The following is a 21740-nucleotide window of genomic DNA, read 5'->3' on the forward strand; positions in this document are numbered from 1 at the left end:
AGCGGCATCCAAAGACCTAATCATATTTCATGGATATAATGTCGGTTCTCCATATCCACTGATCCACAAATTCAACCATCCACAGCTTGAAAATATTCCAAAAATATATAAATCCCAAAAGCAAACCTTGATTTGGCTGTTTTATAAGGGACAGCATGTAACTACCCCATTGCATATAATGGAACTTAGGCCCAGTACACACAGGCAGGAAGCAGCATGGCGGCGCTGATTCTAGGGTACCAGAGCGTGCAGCAACCACATGCTCTGGAAGCCTAGAATGTGCCACTGCCGCCATCATGCCATCCTCCCATCCATACGGGGGCCGCCATGACATACACAATGCATAACATCTGCACATCACGCACAGGAAGCGGCATCATAGGGCTGCATTGCAGCCCTTATGATGCTGCAAGGAAGAAGCTGCTCTAGGCAGGCTGCGTATCATTCCTGGCTGCATATCATTCTTGCGTGGTTTGGCTGCTCCGGGAATGATAAGCAGCAAAGAGGAGCAGCGTTTCACCACCCATATGTATAGCCCCTTAGTATCCAGGGAATGTGGTATCCATGGGTGGTCCTGAAACCAAATGCGAGCAGATACCAAGGGCCTACTGTACACACTTTTTTCTTTGAACATCAGCCCTCCAATAATATTTGTTTTTGAATACCTTTTCAGTTTCACAAGCAGTTTGCTACAAGGGATGGGCAAGCAGAGAAACAAAGGAAGAGAGAGGGTGCACAAGCATAAATTGTATTATTGTTTGGATACTTTCCAAGGGTCAAAAGCTCCTATACTTAACATATCAGAGTTTTGCTAGGATCTTAGCTGCACATTACCTACACCTAGGTAACCTTTGGAAATGCCTCCCAGAAATTCCAGCCAGTATGAGCAATCATAGGGATGACAGGAGTTGTAGTTCAAAACATCTTATTTTATCCACTTATTTTACCCTCCACTGTTTGGGGAAAGTATTAGAAGATGTGGTTTTCCAAAATGGAAATTTTTTTGATGCTATGGATTTTCCATGGAACATAGGGCCAGTACAGACGGGTTGCTGGATTGGGGCTGCAGCAACCACATGCCGCAGCCCCAATCCAGTATTTTTCCAGCCTAGGAGAAAGCAGCAAAATACTGCTCCTTTTTGGGGTGGAAAAAGCTGCCTTTTTGGCACTCCTGAGGCTTATAAATGGCGTGCCACCAGAGCGTGGCAATGCTGCCCACCATCAGGCCAGGCAGGTGGCGTGACACCAGCTTGGGGATGGCATCAGGGTGTGCATCACCTAAACCCCACACCCCCATGCTGCCCCCAAGCCGGCATATTAGGCTGGTCTGTTTTGCCCCATACACACATTAAAAACAGCTGAAATGTTGTTCTGTAATATAGTAAAGAATCTAGTTATTCTTCAAAGGAGACCAACACTGACAACCACTAGGAATAGACGAACAAATGAACATACTGTTAAGCTTGTTTCTATTTCACAAAAATCTCTTGCTTTTCAATCACTTAGAAGTACAAGTTGTCAAGAGAAAATGTGACAAGTTGCCTGTTAGTAAGGTGCACATACATCCTTCAATAAATTAAAATGTTCAGTTAGTTGAATGGTATCAAGTTTTATTTCTCAGTTTGAAATGGAATTGATAGGGAAATACCCCAAAGGCACCAGAATCTGTCTGATCTTGGAATCTAAGCAGGGTCACCCTTGGTTAGTACTTCGAAGGGAGATCGCCAATGAATACAGGTGGTGTAGGCTATGTTTCAGAGGAAGGAAATGGCAAAACCATGTCTGAGTATTCCTTCCCTAAGAAAAATTTATGAAATTCCTAGGGTTGCTGTAAGTTAATGGGTGACTTGAAGGCACATACACACACAGACAGCAAGTGAAGCTTAAGATACTGTAGTCATACACCAGCAAAAGAAAGTTAAACTGTTGATATATCAGGTATGACACTCTTTAGATATGTGACATTAAAATAACAGTTGTCTTTCAGATGTAGGCATTTTTACTATATAGAAGGGGAGTACAGTCGCCCCTCCATTTTCGGGGGGGATCTGTTCCGGACACATACACACATGAAAAGGAAACTCGCATATATTCAAGCCCCATTGGCTTGAATGGCTGCATGCTCCTGCATGCGGACCTTCACATGCACCATTTTAGCCAATGGGGCTCACCTTCCATGAATAATCGAGACCACAGACTTCAAGTCTTTGAAAACGGGTGGCGACTGTATATGTTTTTCTCTTTATATTATTATAAATATTCCAATAAAATCATTTCTAAATAAAGCTTTGAATGTATTTGAATATAATACTTACAGTATTATAATACTTAAAATATAATGCTAAATGAGATAACATTATTTCAAGTGAACGGAAATCTTCCAGTTCAACTTTTTCTGGAAAACTCACAGCACTATGCATAGGTACTCACTATTTCTACAATGCAGCCCAAGAGATTGTCTTTAACTCTCCAAAGAACACTTATATGCACAATTTCCTGAATCCAACTGTAGTGTGAAAGAAGAATTTCTATCATAAGTTTTTATTGCAATTGCTCATGATATAAAAAAAAGTGAGGAGAGTACATGTACCTGCCTATATGTAATCAGATGCCTTAAAATCCTTCTGAAAATGAGGAACAAAGCAAATGAATAGAAGGAACAAGCAAAGATTAGTTAGCCTAGAAAAAGCATATGTACTGAGGAGGACAAACTTCACCCTTAAAAGTATCTCCTGGCAAAGTAGAAAGTATTTTTCTTTATATATTAGAGAAGCATGAAGGAAAAAAGACCCTCCATTGTTAGTAATGGCAATAGAACAGGTAACATAGTACTTGTTTATTCCATTACATCATTAACTACGATTGCCCTCATATTCTTGCTCTGCAGATCCATTTCTATTATTGATCTAGCAAATAGCATATCTAATGGGCAAAGCCCTTTATGTTCTCTCTTGTTTTGTCTTTACTATAATTGCATTGTAAAGAACACTGTTTCATGAGGTTTGTGATTATGAGCAGACAAGCAACTAATTACTGGAAGCTTTTAACTGCAGGGTTTGAATTAAACCTTGATTTAAATTACTAACTGTTTGCAGCATCAAAGAAATCAAACAGCTGGAAATGCAAGCCATGGCAAACAACAATGGACATGAAATGAAGAACTCTGAAATATTCCTAATGCTAGCCAGAAGCTGGAGATTAGACAGAAAAAAGCAATGGAAGGACCTCTGAAGCAATGAAGATAAATACTGATCACCTGGGAATTTTGCAGGTTGATTGGGAATGTTCTTACAGAGGACTTTATCACATGGGGAAAACTGGGAAAAGCAGGGATTTAAGCTGATATTATGCCATGAAAGTCATGCAATTGCGCTGAAGATTTTCACACTATGTCACAATTAAAGAGGACTTATCCCAGCAATAACCAGGCAATAACAAGCAACAAATCATTCACAGGGAAGTCCCATGAATGATTTGTTGCTGGTTATTACCTGGTTATCCCAGGATGAGTCCTCTTTAATCACTATGTATGTGCAAATCTTCCTGTGATTGCATGACTTTCCCAGGATAATGAGAGTTTAAAACCCCCAAATTTCCCCCATGTGATAAAGTCCTGAGTTATAACATGAGTCACCGGGTTCCCTCAAACTTTTTCTCATTAAAAGAAAGAAGCAGATTTTTAAAAATTAAATTGAACTACTTATGTTAATTAGGACACGAAGAACGCACACAACTTTAACAACCACAAGAATTTGTAAGATAGCTTTTCATGCAAATTTACAAACCTTAGCCTTATTGTTCCTATCTGGCAGGGCTGTTCATATGTCATTAGTAAAAACTAGTAGAGAGACATGCTTACTACTAAACACTCATGTTGTTCATCAGAGTTTAATACCACATGCTCAACAGAAAAGCCTGGAAAGGTTTTCTTTGTGGCTGTAGCTTTCAAAATCTCCCAATCAGTATGGCTGCTGTGGTGTCCCTAGGGTTGGTGTCACCAGGAGCGGGAACTCATGGCGTCACCTCCCCATTGACCTCCTCCTCTCATTTCACAACATACAGAATCCTCAGTAATGCTTTTTTTGCACTGATGTTACTCATAAATCACAATTTCCATATGTCACTGAATGTCATGCTAATAGTTGTGACATCAACAACTAGCAAAATTAAAATTACATACCTTCAAATTACAATATCATATGCACAACCTAAATGTATTTACATGTGCATAGTAAAGATTGGGTTAAAATGGCATGTTTTAAAAGAAAATTTTAAAAGAATAAAAAATAAAAAAATGTAAAATGTAAAATTTTTGAAATTTTAATTTTAAACAATACTGGGGGCTCTCCTTTCTCCTCCCACTGAGTTTTACCCCACTCCCACCATCTCTTAAAGCATTTTAAAGGGAAGCAGGTGAATGCTACAGATTATTTCTGTCAGAAGGCAGGTGTTTGAGGAGCAGTGGTGTCTGCAACCCCCTAGTGATGCCACTGGCTGCTGAAGGGAGGAAACTGAAGTAATAGGGAAGAGGCTGCAGACAAGCAATTTTTTCACCTTTGTCACGTCCTTGCCTCTTTGAGCAAGCAAAATCCTCTTGCAAAGCCAGTTCATAAGAAATTTGATACTAGCATCCTTATATGTGTGAGGGCTTGCTGTGGATTCTGGGAGTTGCTGTCCAAAAACAACTTTTCCAAGCCCTGCCTAACAGCAGGTTAAACTCCACCCCTGCATGTTTGCCTCAGCTATTTCCATATGAATTACGTTACAAGATATGCTCTTCTGAAACAAGCCATTGCCCCACACTTCCTTATATATCTGACTGGGTAAATCTATAACTAAGGATCTGCTTTCTATGTGGCAGGCATGAACTTTGATCCCATGTCACATGACAAAGTGTTCTAAACCTCTCTGCATGGTATAAATCAGCAGCACATTTCCTGAAAGTCAAGGAGCGTTTTTCCTCCCACTAGGGAAGAGTCCCATCCAACTGTACAGGACTTTTTTTAACACATTCAAGGCTGTAACACACACATAAGGGCAGGGGTAGGCAATCTTTTTGAGCCGGGGGCCAGGTTGCTGTCCCTCATACAACTGGGGGGCCGAAGCCAAAAAATAAATAATTAAATAATTTTTTAAAAAATTAAATATATAAATAAACCAGGACAAATGTAGGACAAAATTTTCAAATGGAAGACACTTTTTTTAAAAACATGGAGGACATGCAAAAAAATTTGCTGATTTTTTAAAAAATGTTAATATAAATGCATGTTTCTGAGGCTTCTATAGACAATTGCCCCCCAAAGGCCCTGGCGGCAATTGGCGGCAGGACCAGGCTGGGGCCGGTCCCAAGGCCTCGCCGGGCCGCATCCAGCCCGCGGGCCGCAGGTTGCCTACCCCTGCATAAGGGAGTAAGACTCATTTAATGCTTCACACTAAGATTTTGCTTCTGAGTACAAATGGTTGGATCACATTGTGCAAAGATGCAAGAATAAGAAAAAAAAATGTTTATCTACTGTCCCTTTCCTGATATTTTATTTTTCTAGTGCAGGGAAAATTTGCATGAGGGAACTTTTAAACAAGGGATTCCCCTGTAAATATTTTCGGAAGGACCCATGCACACCTAGTACTGGACTTCAAGGCTCAGAATTGAAAGAGACCACAAGATGTAGGAAAACATAATCAAAGCATCCCCAACAGATGGCCATCTAGTCTCTGTTTAAGACCCTCCAAAGATGACTCCATTACACTTCAAGGCAGCATATTTCACTATCTAATAGCTCTTACCATCAAGACATTTCTCCTATTGTTTAGGTGGAATCTCTTTCCCTGTAGTTTGAATCCACTGCTCTGTGTCCTGGGGCTCATTCCCACTTACATTTAAACCAGTTTGTGATTTGCCTTCACTCCGTGTTGGTAAACTGATTTCAAAACGTCCGTCATTCCCACTATGAAAGTGGATCTTTTCATTATCCCCTTGTAATCAATTTATTTTTTGTAACGATTGTCATTCCCACTAGTTTGCACCACTTCAAAGTGCATATCAAAGTGCATCATCAGTGACGTAAGCAGCAGCCCAGGAAGTCTGGCTTGGGAACTATCTATCTATCTATCTATCTATCTATCTATCTATCTGAAGATTCTATTCATTGGTTTTGCAGCTACTTGCCTCACTATGAGCTGCCGTCAGATCACCCGGGTATTTGCAAACAATTTTTTTAAAAAAAATTGATAGAAGATTAGATTCATTGGTTCTGCAACTACTTGCCTCGCTGATTGAAAGTAGCTGCAAAATCAATGAATCTAATCTATCAATTTTATTGGGGGGGGGGAAATCATGTGCCCGTAGGTCACACTACAAACACAAAGGCAGTGCTGAGGGAGAAGGAATGGTGGATCTACCAAAAACTGAGGAGGGATGGTAAACATCCCTCTGCCATGAGTCCTTCCCCTCCAGAATGATACAATTCAGATCCGTCATTCCCACTTGTTGAACACACTTCAGAATAGATTATTTTCAACAGAACCACAAAAGAACTAATGTCAGGAAAGAGCGGGTTTTTTGCGTCTGGCTTGCTTCATCATGATTGAAGCCAATCACAGTAGGATCGGAACTGGTTTCAAATGGGAACAACGGTCATATAACCCAATCAGCAATTTGCTTTAAATCATAGTGGGGATGCAGCCCTAGTCTCTGAAACAGCAGAAAGCTTGCTCCATCCTCAATATGACATCCCTTCAGATATTTAAACATGGCTATCATATCACTTCTTAACCTTTTCTTCCCTAAGCTAAACATAGCCAGCTCCCTAAGCTACTCCTCATAGGCATGGTTTCCAGACTTTTTGTTGTCTCTTCTGGACACACAAACATTTGTTTCTGTTTATACTAATATTTGTCCTAACTGTGAAGAGTTCAAGGGGTCAGTCTAATTTTTATTTTATTTTTTTACAAATGAGGGCATTCAGGTGAAAAGGACTGAACCCTTTTAGGCCTGCTAGCTATCAAACTCCTCAACACCATCCCACTCAATTTTTCTCACAGCCCCACTCACTTCCAGTGTTCATAGCCATTTGAATGATATGGGGAAGCAGGCTTCAGGAAGGTAGAATCAGCAGGTGTGCACAAACTCATCCATATGAGTCCTTTGGTTTAATGATTAAAGACCCACACTCCCAATTGACGCATTACTGAGGCACAGGTCGGTCATTACAACATGTACCTCAAGCCATGTTAACTGGAGCTCGCCACTGAAAATTAAATGAATACTGAGATATGGTTTCAATGGTGTATAATTATTTAAATTACTCGAAAATATGGCCTAGCCATATAACATTAAGCCTATTTGATATTTTATGTATCAAAATATGTAGTATTTTAGAACTGATGAATAAAGTACTCTGCAACTGGTTTTAGATCATTGTGAAAATACTTAGAAGAGATGGTATTTCCATTATATTCCCCCAGTCATGAATTCCCATTACCTTCTGCTTAAGACGAGATCACTATTCTACATCCTGTAGTGTTAGAAAAGGAAATCTCCCAAATTTAAATATATGTTATAATTCATATCTTACAGCTTATTTAAAAGACCTTTAAAATACCCTTTCCATATGCTATGAAGCACTGAAGGTTGATTTTCCCTTATCTTGAATTCCAAAATCCCAAATATTCCAGAAGCTAAAACTGACCACATGGATGACTGAGATAGTAATACTTTTGCTTTCTGATAGTTTAGTGCAGGGGTAGGCAATCTTTTTGAGCCGGGGGCCGGGTTGCTGTCCCTCATACAACTGGGGGGCCGAAGCCAAAAAATAAATAATTAAATAATTTTTTAAAAAATTAAATATATAAATAAACCAGGACAAATGTAGGACAAAATTTTCAAATGGAAGACACTTTTTTTAAAAAAATGGAGGACATGCAAAAAAATTTGCTGATTTTTTAAAAAATGTTAATATAAATGCATGTTTCTGAGGCTTCTATAGACAATTGCCCCCCAAAGGCCCTGGCGGCAATTGGCGGCAGGACCAGGCTGGGGCCGGTCCCAAGGCCTCGCCGGGCTGCATCCGGCCCACGGGCCGCAGGTTGCCTACCCCTGGTTTAGTGTCTACAAACTTTGTTTCATTCATAAAATTATTCAAAATATTGTGTATAAGATTACCTTCAGGCTAGGTATATAAGGTGTATATGAAAAATAAATGAATTTATATGTTTAGAGTTGGGTCTCATCTCCAAGATATCATTATGTACATGCAAATATTCAAACATCTGGGGGAAAAATCCAAAATCCAAACTTCTGGTGCTAAGCATTTCAGTTAAGGGAAACTCATCCTGTAGTACTGACTTTTCAAAATCTCTTCTGCAAATTACATTTCCCAGATTTTCACTCTCTTACACATGCATCTTATTTTAAGCAGTGTTGTTACAAAAGTTCTCCAAGTGCCACAGGGCAGAATACAAGTATGGAACACACCTCTTCTTGTCTAGCACCAGAATCCACACAGCGCAGCTGTTCCTACAGAGTCAACAAACTTTAGCAATTACAAAAGTGCCATTCATTAATTAGTAAGATATATTGCGAACACAAATTAACAAAGCTAAAATTAGTGCTCTGGATGCCGGATCATCTCTGCCTGCCAGAATGCCACCAAGATATGCGCAAAGCTAAATTCAGCGATTTTTACAAGACCTTTTTAAAAAACCGCGACACTGGCGGATTCTAGAAGATGCTTATGTTTCCATTAATCCAGACATCACAGAAAGAACTATGAAGTGAAAACAACTGCTGGAGATACTGACAGAGCACCTTCCACAAAAGCAAAGGATAAAATAAAATACGCCAGCAGAAACCGGGGGAGGTTTTAATCAAAGCGCGGAGCATGAACAATGAAAGAAGACGCTGTTTTCAAAGCATTGAAACACTCACACTTTAGAATGGAAAGTTCACAATGATTAAATACATTTGCACCTCAAGGAAGAGGGGGAGGAGAGGACTATTGAAGGCAGCATTCCTGCACTCCAAAATACAAGAACTCAATGTAAGCATTCCCTATTCATGGCTAGCAAGGAAAGACAGCCTTTGAGGCTCAATGGCTGCATCCACACTGTGGAAATAATCCAGTTTGGCACAGCTTTTACTGCCATGGCTGAATGCTATGGGATTCTGGGAATGGTAGTTCCCAGAGTCCCAGGCTTCTATAGCATACAGCTATGGCAGTTAAAGTGGTGCCAAACCGGATTAATTATGCACTGGATTGGATGCAGCCCATGAATGAAGGAATTCAAGAGCAGCTTAACTACCCCTTCAATGGCAAGGAGAGGAGTAAAACCAAGCTCCCTGGTGTCCCTGGGGATCCAAACCTGTATTAAAGGTTGTGAGGCACGGAGTAAGACGATTGAGGAGGTGAAAAGGTCTCACGTTTCTCTCACAGGACAGGCTTCTAGAGAGATCTTGTAGCACCTTTTGAGACTCACCGAATGAAAGACATGGGCAGCATGAGCTTTTGTGCACAGACTGAAGCCTTCCAAAGCTCAGGCTGCCAATTTGTTTCTTTCGGTGAGTAACAAAAAGGTGCTACAAGATCTCTCTCTACTATGTAGTCTCCACAGACTAACAGGGCTGTACTTTGAATGCTCAGGGGCCAGGACAGCCATCTCCATTGAGAGAGATCCCTGGGACTAAAGGGGTGTGTAGGGCTTTCCCTTGAAGTGCAAGAAGCCCCGATGGAGTCAGGGCAGAAAGAAAGGAATCAAAGAAAGAAAGAGAGAGAGAGAGAGAGAGTGGAAGGAAGGAAGGAAAGGAAAGGAGAGACCAGGGTTTCTAAAAGGATCTTGTCACACCTTTGAGGCTGAAAGAACGAAAGAGGCTGCATCCACACTGGAGAAATAACCCGGTTTGGCACGGCTTTAACTGCCCTCGCTCAAGGCTATGGAATTCTGGGAGTTGGAGTTTGTTGTGGGGCCCAGAGCGGAACAACAAACTCCAACTCCCAGAATTCCATAGCCTTGAGCCAGAAAAAGAGTTAAAGCCGTGCCAAACCGGGTTATTTCTCCAGTGTGGATGCAGCCCTGGCTTTTCCAGAGGAAGAGCAGCATGGCTCTTGCCTTGACTCCCCCGCCCCCCTCAAAAAACCCTCGCCCTCTTGTGAGTGAGCATCACAACCACAACCACAACAGCCCCCGAAGCCAAGCCCCCCAAGAGCAGGGGGAGCAGGCGAAGGAAAGCCCCAAAGCCCCAGAGCCAAAAGAGAGGCCAAGCCATGCTCCGAAGGGAGGACGCTTGGAGGGACGGAGGGTCCCAGGGCCAAGGCATTACAAAGACTCCTCCTCGCCCCAAAAAGGAGGACTCTGAAGGAAACACAAAAGGGGGAGGACGTGACCGAACAAAAGCCCCAAAGACGACTCCTGCTAGGACTGTAGTCAATGCATGCTCCCAATGGAGGACGCGTCCGGGAAAAGGAGGACTCCCGGTCCAGCCCCCTATCCTCCGACCCTCCCCAAAGAGGCTCAGAAGCCCTCTCGGGACTCACCGAAGACTAAGAGGAAGAGGAGGCGCAGAGGAGGCTTCTCCCCCCTGAGCCCCATGCCTGCCTCCCTCCAGAAATGGGGGCCTGGGGGGCGGCTGAGCAGCAAGAGCAGCCCCAGAGAGTCCGGGCTGGAGGGCGGGCGGGCGGGCGGGCAGGAGGGCTCGGCTGGTCCTGGAGCCGGCAGGAGGGACGGGAGGAGCCGCCCCCTCCGCCTCCGCCTCCTCCTTCTCTTCAGCCCAGCCAACCACCGAGGCAAAGTTTCCCTGGCCCCCTCCCCCAGCCCTTGCAAGGCGAGGAGGAGGAGGGAAGGGGAGGGGAGGCTCCCCTCCGAGCAGGGAGTCCCTCTCGCAGGGAGAGGAAGCTGAGACCCCTCCGCTTGGTCCAGGGAGGGAGGAAGCCAACCAGGGACTGGCTTGCCTGCCAGGAACAGCCCAAAAAAGCCACCAAGACAGAGGGATGCTGTTGGGCAAATCGATACATTGCATTCTCCTTTCCCTTTTTCTCATTCTATCACATTCTATTTTCCTCGTTCTCCTTCCACCCCTTTCTCTTTCCCTCTTTCTCGTTCTATCTATCACGTGACTGCTGTCACTTACAAATCTTGGAGGCAGTTTAACAGCTCTCTTCCAAGATTCTGGAACTGCTAGTAACTGCAGTCCCTGCGTGAGGCGAAGCTAACCCCTCAGGTTGGCACAGGGAGCGGCAACCAAACCAGGGCCTTGCCTTCCAGTAATCGGGATATACTGTTGAAAAAAGTATGCATTACATTCTCCTTTCCCTCTTTCTCATTCTATCTCATTCCAATTCCCTGGATTACCCTGCATTGTGACCAATATAACCTTCCATTTTTCCCCATGTGAAAAAGTAAAAAGAAAAGGGAATACTCTATGATGATATATGAGGGGAAAGTCCAAGTACCATTGCTGAAGGAGAACAAAGGCTGGAGGAAGGAACGGGCAAAAGCACCTGTGAGTACAAACCATCTTGGGCACAAAATGCTGTTTGAAAACACTGAAATTCTGGACCATGCCAACAACTTTCAGGTCAGAATGTACAGGGAAGCCATTGAAATCCACAAACACTTGGACAACTTCAACAGGAAAGAAGAAACCCTTAAAATAAATAAAGTTTGGCTACCAGTCCTGAAGAACACCAAAACCAGGACTCAGCAAATGCAAATGAGAAACCACTCAGGGTCAGAGGCTTTCCCAGCAAACAATGATCACCAATTAGCAGACACTAATCCTCTTTTGCACATCCTCCTACCCTGAGCAGGCCATCAACAACAGAGCAATACACAAATTAACATGAGAATCACTTACACACATACATACACACTCTCTCTCTCTCTCTTCCAGGTCAGCATTCTCTGAAGATGCCAGCCATAGATGCTGGCAAAATGTCAGGAATAAACTCTTCTAGAACATGGCCACATAGCCCAAAAAATCCACAAAAAAATATGGATGCCAGGCATGAAAGCCTTTGACTTCACAGCTCTGAGTATTCCTTGCGTGAGAAACCCTTATTCAATTCATGGGGTTGCCATAAATCAACAGGTGAGTTGAAGGCACATACATACACACACAGGTAAGAAAGTGCATCAGAGGAGCTCACTCCTTCCACAGTGCCTCAGTTGTGGGCCACCACAAACTTCAATTCCCAGAATGTCATAGCATTGAGCCAGGGCAGTTAAATCTGTGTCAGACCAGATTATTTCTCCAGTACAGATGCAACCAAAGTGTGCTTCCAACTCAACAGCACAAAAACCGTGCCTGGGTCAACATAAGACCGGAGACACCCATTCTCTCCCCAGCCACCTGCTCCAGGAGTAAAAAAATAAGGCCTATACCAGGGCAAAAGTTCTCTTCATAGATAGAGAGAAGAGGCCATTTATTATTCAGGTTGTGTGTGAAGTAACACAAGGCAAGGCCAAGGCGTGCCTCAGAGCTCTGGTAAGAAGGCACACACTGTTCCAGCGCCTTCCTTTGTGAGGAGAAAGGAGCACCTGGGAAGCAAGAGGAGTCTTCCAGTTTTGGCCAGCAGTCCTATACATGGCCTGCTTGAGAGCACTCCCATACATGGGTTGCTTGGGAGCATTCATTCATAGAGAAAAGGGTGCTGTCCGGGTAACTTTGGATAGAGCTTCAACTTCCCTAACTTAGCACATCTCTAGGGTTCTGGGCTTTGGTTTTTCCCCCCAGTTTGGGGCCTGCATCTCTGGGAAGTGCATCCAGAGCAACTGGAAATGGAGGGAATTCCGTTCTTTTCTTCAGATATGGCGGGCTGCAGGCATTTTGTGGGAGGAGGGTCTCCTTTCCTCTTGCTGCTGCTGCATATATGCAGCTGGAATTGTGGGAAAGGTTTAGGATTACTTGGGCTGCATCCGCACTGCAGAAATAATACGGTTTGACACCACTTTAACTGCCACGGCTCAATGCTATGGAATTTTGGGAATTGTAGTTTGTTGTGGCACCAAAGCTTCACTGCTGCATACATGCATCTGGAATTCTGGGAGAAGTTTACTTGGGCTGCATCCACACTGCAGAAATAATGCGGTCAAGGGTATACGATAGCTGTGCTCCCCTGCTAGAACCTCCAAACAAGCTCAAGGCTATGGAATTCTGAGAATTCTTATTGCTATCATGAGGAATCTGTCTGCTGATGGCAGCTAATGATGAGAAAGAACTGGTTACTTCACTAAGGGTGAATCTGCATGGCACAAATGTTCCAATTTGACACCATTTTAACTGCCATAGCTCAATGCTATGGAATTCTGGGAATGGTAGATTGTTGTGGCACTAGAGCTCTCTGACAGAGAGCTTAATGTCTCACAACACTACAGTTCCTATAAGTCCATAGCCTTGAGCCATGGCAGTTAACATGGTGTTCAGAACACTTCTCAAAAATCTCCTCCTCTGGTTTGGATGGGGAATGGAAAAGAACAGGGACTTCCTGTGTAGGGTAAAATGCGTCCCTCACTCGTTCTGTTCCCTTCCCAGCCCCTTTTCTACCGTTCCAGGAGCCTGTGCAATAAACTAGTTACATGGAAAAAAGTATGATACCTTACAGAAATTCTGGACATGGGACCATCATAGTCCTCTTTTTCATTGCCTGATAGTGTGGCACTTTGGGCTCAGAAGGATTTTTTTTTTTTTTTTGTCTTAGTGGTGTACTGAATAAGGGAATCATGTTGCACATGGAGTGCTGCTGAGGAATCAATGAAACAAGCATAGATTGTGAGTGGGTACACTCTTATCTTTCAGGTTTTCACTTTAGGGATTTTCTGCAGACTGGTTTGCCGGGTGTTCTCTCTATTTTGCAAGAAAGCTCTGGCCACCTTCACTTGGACCTTGATAACATCTCAAATAGATTACTGTAAACATTCTTAAAAGAGGACTAATTTTGAATAGTGTTTGGAAAACTATAACTTCTAAAACATAAGTATTACCTAGGACATGCTAAAACAAACTTTCTATCAGCCGCCAGTTTCTGCAGTTTTTGGGCCCAAATCAAAGTGCTGTGTTTCCAATTTTTAAAAGTCTATATGGGTGTGCTACAGGGGAGGAAATCTTAACTGTATGCATATGAACCTGCTCCATTATTTAGATCATCATCTGAAAATCTGTTCTGGACTGCATACCCTAACCCAACAATGTCTGAAGTGTAGTGAAGGATTACAGAGACCTGAATTATGGCACCTAAATTATGGAACTCCTTTCAATTATCATTACTAGTCCATCCATATTTATATAAAAGGCCAGCTCTATAAAAGAATTTTTAAAATATGCAAAAACACAAATGACAATTTGTGAAGTCATCCACATTCTTTCTGCTCTAAAGAAACATTTAAAATAATACAGTTGAGTGATCAATGAGAGGTGTATGTATGCTTAAAAATATTTGATGTGATTGGACAAACTGATACTCAAATCAAGAATCCTTGAACTGCAGAATGATTTTAAATAACAGGAAGGATTCATTGGAAACAAACAGGAGGAAAACACTGACAACATTCCACTGAGGTAGAAGCTATAGCCAGGCATCCCGAAAATAGTTTAGTTCTCCCATAACAAATAGTCACCAGTGTATTAAAACAGGGGGTGGGTATAGGTAAGAAAAGGATCTAAATACCCTAAAGGCACCTGTTCCCATCTGGCCTTGGAAGCTATGCAGGGTCAGCCTTGGCAAGTACTTGGATGGAAGGCCACCAAAGAATACCAGGTGCTGTAGGCTATTTTTCAGAGGAAGGAACTGGAAAAAAAACACCTGTGGGTATTGCCTAAAAAACCCTTATTAAATTCATGGGATTTCCATTGTTACCGAGTATGGATTTATATAAAATTTTGGGTGCCATGCAGTCTGAAGCCATGACCCCTGACTGACCCCACAGCGATCCGCCATTAACCTAAAAGCGAGGAGACCACGTAGTCAGCTGCCCTGCTAAGGCATGGTCTCAGGAGAAAGGTAGATTTAAGCCTTTCAGAGGAAGTTTGGGGAGTTGCAAAACCAGATTTGCAGGGACCAGCACAAGGAAGACAATAGCTGTGGCTTCCTTTTTAATGAGCCAGTGATTAACTCAATGGCTCGGCCATCAAGGTAGCTGCTCTCCTGAAAAGTGTCAGACCTCATGCATTGTGCAACTATTGTGTAGCTTTCGGCTTAGACAAAGCCCAAGTAATCAACGCCTTTGTCTCGCAGGCAAGCCATCGCCTGAGGACCTGTTCAGCCCTATATAAGATCCGAATTTTCAGCTCCACATCGGGCTTTTGAGCATTAAGTTGTTTGAGCCTGAGATTCCAAAGAGCATCCTGCTCCTCTGAAATCACTGAGCGAAGCCAAGCTCACTGTCACCGGGCCTCTAGTTAGCTTTGCCCGCCGGAACTCAGTTCTTAAGCCACCGCGGCCGCTCTTTCCTTTCCCGTTCACGCGGCCGTGATCCACCATCCATTCTACATTGCATCCGACTTCCTGGAAAAGACCTCTAAGGTAATATTCCCAACGGTGCCTCTCTCTTCCTTCCTTTACTCCTCGAACTCACCCCTCCCTTGCTATAGCATTGAATGTGTGTGCGTGTGTGATCCCTTTCTGTTGTGTGGCTTCAATAAATGTTCATAGTTTAATTGCACCTCATTGGTATCCGAGTCTCTTTCTCTTGGGGGTGGACTAGGCGACCTCTGGTATACATATAGGGACACGATCCTGTGCGTGTGTTGTTAGGACACACCTCTCGTATTTGAGCTAATTAAAAATTCCCCTAATTCGATCCTTCCTAACACCATAAATCAACAGGTGCATACATACACACACAGGTAAGAAAGTGCATCAGAGGAGCTCACTCCTTCCACAGTGCCTCAATTTTATGGTTCACAATTTAAACTTTTCAAAAGAAAGCTTACTCATCCTTAGAAAGGGGTCACAACTGAGAGAAGATGGGGGAATGGCAGGAGGGGAAAAGGTGGCTCACCATTGCTATGTTCCCTTCCAGTACTAGCTTTGGCTTGGCACAGCAGTGAACATAAGAGACCATCCCAGAAATGCAGGCCTGAAATATTTCCCCTGAGAGAATGCAGCACTTGTCTAACAGCAACAACAATATAAACCCCTTCCTCACACTATTAACTCTGCATGGATATTGTAATTATATACTTTAATCACTAAAGAGCATTGGATTTAGTTATGCCAGAACAAAATAAAGCACTTCTTACTAAAGTTCTGCTCTTATTTTAGAAAAACAATATATTTCCTGTGTACAGTCAGCCCTCTGTATCCAGACTCTTTCTTCATGGATTCAACCAGCAATGACTTGAAAATATTCTCTTTCTCTCTTTCTCTCTCTCTACACACACATACACACAGACAAATTCCAAAAAGGAAACCCTGATTTTGCCAGTTTATACAAGGAACACTATTTTATTATGCGAATCTATTTAATGAGACTTGAGCATCCACAGATTTTGGTATCCATCAAGGGTCCGGAATCAATCCCCAATGGATACCAAGGAACCATTGTAGTTTCCTAATGAGTATTCCATAGATCATACATGACACAATGTATGTGGATTTTTAAAAATGAAACAATATTTCAAGCATTGTCAATGTAAGAGGTAACCTCACTGCTTAGAAATGTCCATTTTATTAGCCATATATCTCAGGGGAAACCTTGCAACATTCTTCTATCTGATCCATAAATATTAACAGCCATTGAGAATAGTCATCCATCATTAGCTTTAAATTTAATAGGGATAATAATTCCTTCTGTTTGAGGAAGTAGTATATGAATACTCCTGAGTAATTTGTGAAAAGAGATCAAAGGCCAAAAGGAGTTAAGAATACACCCTCTGTTGTGTGATCATTTCTGAATCTCCATATGTTCTGTAATAAAATAGAATAAAGGCTCATGCAGGGCTCTTTAGCTGTCCTGATATTGATCTCTTCCTCTTACCAGTACAATACTTTTGGCCTAATGCCGCAGACATTCCGTGATTCTAGGTGAGGCTATTTGCTCTGCAGATCAGGAAATGAGTTTTGTTGACTTAATTAATGGGGTGGAGATGGGGTTGTTTGGATTTCATTTTTAATTCTCAAGTTTAGTGAAGGAAAATATTTTATTTCAGTTTAGTGTTTCTCAAGTCATTAGTAAAATAGTTCTCATTGCTTTCCTGTTAACTTGTTTTCATGGACCTGTTGTACAGACTTAGGCCATACTCCAACAGTTAGGTGTACTCACTTTCAGCATTAAAAATGGGCCATTTGTACTGAGCTCTGCTGGACTGTGACCAGTGAGCTGAACTTGTTTTTGACTTACTAGTGCATATGATTTGATCTTGAAAAATGGACAAAATTGAACATGTGATGTGACCTTGGGCAATTCACACTTCCTCAGCTTCAGAGGATAGCAGTGGCAAACCTCCTCTGAACAAATCTTGCCATGAAAACCCCATGATAGGTTCACCTTAGGGTCATCATACGTTGGAAACAACTTGAAGGCACACATCAACAGAGTGCATGTGTATGAGCTGAACTAGCTTGTAGAAAAAAATCTGAACTAGCTTGTGGAAGAAGAAGAAAGCTGTGTGTCAAGACATGCATATCAATGTGTGCATTTGTGAGTGTGTGTGAGAGAGATAATAAGTGCTGCAGTGCAATGTCTGTCTTAATTGTGTTATATATTTTAGTACCCTCCAGATTTGTTGGAGTAGAGTTGCCATCACTCCCATTCCACACAATCTGGGAATGGTAGGAGTTGTGTCCAACACATCTAGAGAGCCCTGTGTTTAGCAATCATGTTCTATATGGCTACTTTGTGAGTAGGACTTTTGATATTTTTAAATGAGCTGGCATTTTGACCCTAAATACCTCATGGTGAAATAAATCTCAGTTGAAATGTCTGGGATTTACTTCCAGATAGGAATGTGCAGCCCCCTACCTCCAAGAAATGCCATTAGTCTTATGTAAGTCATTGTGGTTTCATGGTTTTGATGCAGAAGTTTTCTCTATTTTCATTTCACATATTACTTTAGGGAAATTAAGAACGCCCATTGAGCCACCATCTCATGCCCAGAGGCCCCAGAAGTATTTTTAATGCAAGGTGCTCAATATTAAGTTTAAAAATTAGATTCATCAGATATCCTAGCTGTGTTGAAAATGCAGCTTCTGAATATTATAGAACCGTGGTCCTAAACATTTTTGGGCTACAGCCTATTTCCTCTTGGATGACAACTCTAGTGGCCCCAAAACATATATTTAGTCATATTTGGTCTACTCTCCTACTGCACATTCAGAACAACCAATCTCAGTTACTGCTCTCTTTGCCACCAGGTCACCCTTGGAACAGCAAATAAATAACTGGCTGAGCAGTGATTGAGAAACCTCTCTCCTGTGCCAGTTTTGTGACAGAGGTGTCACCCTAGCAATGCCACTGTTGCTGCCTAAATGTCTGCCTTTTGGAAGAAATGGGACATAGCATTAATATACCTAGTAAGACATGAGGAGCTCAAAAGAAGGGAAGTTGTGGCCAGAAAGTGGGGCAAACAAGGTCTCTCTTTTCCCTGACCACTGAGCTTCAAACATCCTCCGGGAGAAGAGGAGGCAGCAGGGCAGGACTTTCTTAGTTCCTCCATCCTCCTGGTATGGCCTGGAACCATCTGTGAGAGAGGGAGAAGTAGGCAGGAGAATCAGGGAGTGAATGAATGTGAGGAAGGCTGCTGTCTGCCATTAACACAAGAGCCTCCAGCTTCGGGAGTGGAATGCAGGAGGGATCCAGGGATTCTTTCTCCTTTTATCTTCCAAAGTAGAAGGCTATTGTTAGAATAGGAGACAGCAGTCTCCAGCTTCAGAGAGGTGTGTGGGAGGAATCCAGGGATTCCGCTTCGGGAGTAAGAAGGACAAAGAATCCTTGGGTTCCTCCTGCAACCCACTCCTGAAGCTGAGGATTATTGTCTCCCATTTTAACAATAGTGTTCTGCTTCAGGAGTTAAGAGAAGGAAGAATCTCTGGGCTGGAGTGAGTCTCTTGTGTGAATGGGAAATAGTAGCCTCCAGCTTCAGGAGTTAGGGGGACAAAGAAGTTTACCGTATATACTCATGTATAAGTCGACCTCATGTATAAGTCAAGGGTAGTTTTGGGGGCCAAAATCATGAATTTTGATATGACCCGTGGACAAGTTGAGGGTCAAACACTGGGGCATGTTATAAAAGATCTAAAGGGGGAAACAAAGCACCACTTCCCTCTCAACATCTCCCTCTCTCTCTCTCTCTCTCTCTCTCTCTCTCCCTCCCCTTTACCACCAGCATTTCCAGGCTCATGGCTTACAAAACAGGGTAGAAACTCCCTCTCTTCCTTTTACCAAAAACATCCCCAAGTCTCATGGCTTGCAAAATGGGGCACAGAACTCTCTCTCTCTCTCTCTCTCTCTCTCTCTCTCTCTCTCTCTGCCCTTCACCCCCAGGATTTCCAAGGCTCATGACTTACAAAACGGGGTACAAGCCTGAACATACTCTCTCTCTCTGTCCCTTGCCTAAGCAGCTATTAGCTCTGGCTGGGAGGGAAGGCTGAGGAATAACACAGAGAGAGAGAGAGAGACGGACAGAGAGAGGAGAGCATGTCTGGACTCAAACGGGGAGCTGTTTAAAGATCCCTGGCTACAGAGGAAGGTGGGGACGTCTTTTTGGAACTTTATAAGCAGTAGTAACTTATGGCCCCATATATAAGTCTCCCATGATTTTGGAGTCCATTTTGGACTTATAGTTGAGTATATATGGTATGTCACAACTATTGCCTTTATGTTCAGTGATGATGTGGAACTATTAAGCTGTAACATTACTACAAAAAAAAAATCACTAAGGGTTCTGTATGGTCTGGTAGGGGAGGAGGTTAATGAGGACTGTGTGACACCTTGCATTATTGCACCAGGTAATACCAATCCTGGTGATGCCATTGACTTTCAGCAAAGTCCAGAGAGGGCAAGAGGCCTCTTGGTCACTGCTCAGACAGTTGCAACTCCCAAGGTAACCAAGTGCAAGTGGAGAAATTTCTCCCCAGTGAGGAAGGATATTATGGTGGACAGGGGCACAGCCAATGTGTCCATAGGGGGGTTACAGAGACCACATGCTCTGGACTGGACAACGAGGGCCATGGATAGGAAATGGAGATACTTTAAGTACTGCAGTCCCACCAAGGAAAAGGACTCTTTCCAAGAACTGACCCCAGCTACTCCTCCTCCAGATATGTGCCTTCCCCACACAGCTTCAGGTGTTCAACTCTCCCATAAACATTGTTTCTTCTGCTATCTCTCCACTCTGCCTGTCCAACAAAAGGAAACAGAGCGCAACTCCAGCTTGCCAACCCAGTCCTGGCAAAGCACATAAAGTGCAGAGTTCCAAATTTGAATATTCCTTTTTTCCATCACTTCTTCCTTGCCTCCATGTGCTCTAATGCCCCACGCCAATCAGTCTGTCTGTCTCAAAATGGCACCATTCCAAGCCACAGAAGCAATGTCCTGAACCCAATCCTCACATGAATTTCCTAGCCACTGCAAAAGAGCGAGCTAAGTGAGTGAGTTCAGCTGGCGAGATGAGGAGTGAGAAATCAGGGAGGCTGTATGGTGGCTTTAAGGAGTTTCATGTAACCTTCATCCCTACTATGGTCCTAAAGGCTGCTGATTCCCCTTGTCTTTCTTACATACCAATACTTTGACTTAAAGCTCCCCCCCCCCCCGCCACCACCTCCTTTTCGCCTCACCACCCCCTTGCTGCCCCTCTTTGCCCACTTTGGGAATCACTGTTATAGAACAGCAGAAAACCCAGAGGCACAATGTTCAAGCCTCTTAAAGCACTGTGCAAAAAGAAAAAAAAATGGATCAGATAAAAAGAAGATAAAAAGATGGGAGAAATCTGATTAAGATCTACAGAATTGTTAAATATTAGATCAGGGGTAGGCAACCTGCGGCCCGCGGGCCGGATGCGGCCCGGCGAGGCCTTGGGACCGGCCCCAGCCCGGTCCTGCCGCCGATTGCCGCCGGGGCCTTTGGGGGGCAATTGTCTATAGAAGCCTCAGAAACATGCATTTATATTAACATTTTTTAAAAAATCAGCAAATTTTTTCACATATCCTCCATTTTTTAAAAAAAGTGTCTTCCATTTGAAAATTTTGTCCTACATTTGTCCTGGTTTATTTATATATTTAAAATTTTTTAAAAATTATTTAATTATTTATTTTTTGGGTTCGGCCCCCCAGTTGTCTGAGGGACAGCAACCCGGCACCCGGCTCAAAAAGATTGCCTACCCCTGTATTAGATTATAATTCCTACAACTGAAATATAAATAAAATATAAAATAAAAAGAGTCACAGTACAGCTCAACTGCATGGTGACGGTGTATGCAAGGTACTAATGGTGGCTGAAAAATGTCAAGACCCCTTTACTTTTTTCTTTACTGCCAGGTTCCAGACTTTTCTCAACATATTAGCTCTCAAGTCAGCTCCTTTCTCCAAAGCAAAGCTCTGCTCCCAAGGCATAGCAAACAAGACCAGCTGCCAGGTCCTGTCAATTATAAATTCTTTATCAATTATCTTTAAGTACAGGCCATTTTTTTTTCTTTTGGTTTGGTTTGGTTTGGTTTGCCTATTCACCTTTTGGGGGGAGGGGGGGTTGCTTAGCTTCCTCTGACCTGTTTTGAGAGTAGCTCTTCCCTTTCTCTCTCTCATCTCCCATGTTCC

General features: G+C 42.9%; 1 protein-coding gene across 2 annotated transcripts in view; it reads right to left on the reverse strand.

Moving 5' to 3' along the window:
- Positions 1-10592, reverse strand: part of LOC149319715 (prostaglandin F2 receptor negative regulator-like) — a 118421-nt gene extending 107829 nt beyond the window's left edge. For both annotated transcript variants that reach the window (XM_089512239.1, XM_089512238.1), the window contains exon 1: positions 10530-10592. In XM_089512239.1, the coding sequence (XP_089368365.1) occupies positions 10530-10584 (55 nt within the window). In that variant the 5' untranslated portion in view covers positions 10585-10592. The remainder of the gene's footprint in view (positions 1-10529) is intronic.
- Positions 10593-21740: the final 11148 nt, after the last annotated feature.

Source organism: Sceloporus occidentalis, unplaced genomic scaffold (genome assembly GCF_023333645.1).
Source record: "Sceloporus occidentalis isolate IW3139 unplaced genomic scaffold, rSceOcc1.0.p SCAF_2, whole genome shotgun sequence".
NCBI classification, from domain to species: domain Eukaryota; kingdom Metazoa; phylum Chordata; class Lepidosauria; order Squamata; family Phrynosomatidae; genus Sceloporus; species Sceloporus occidentalis.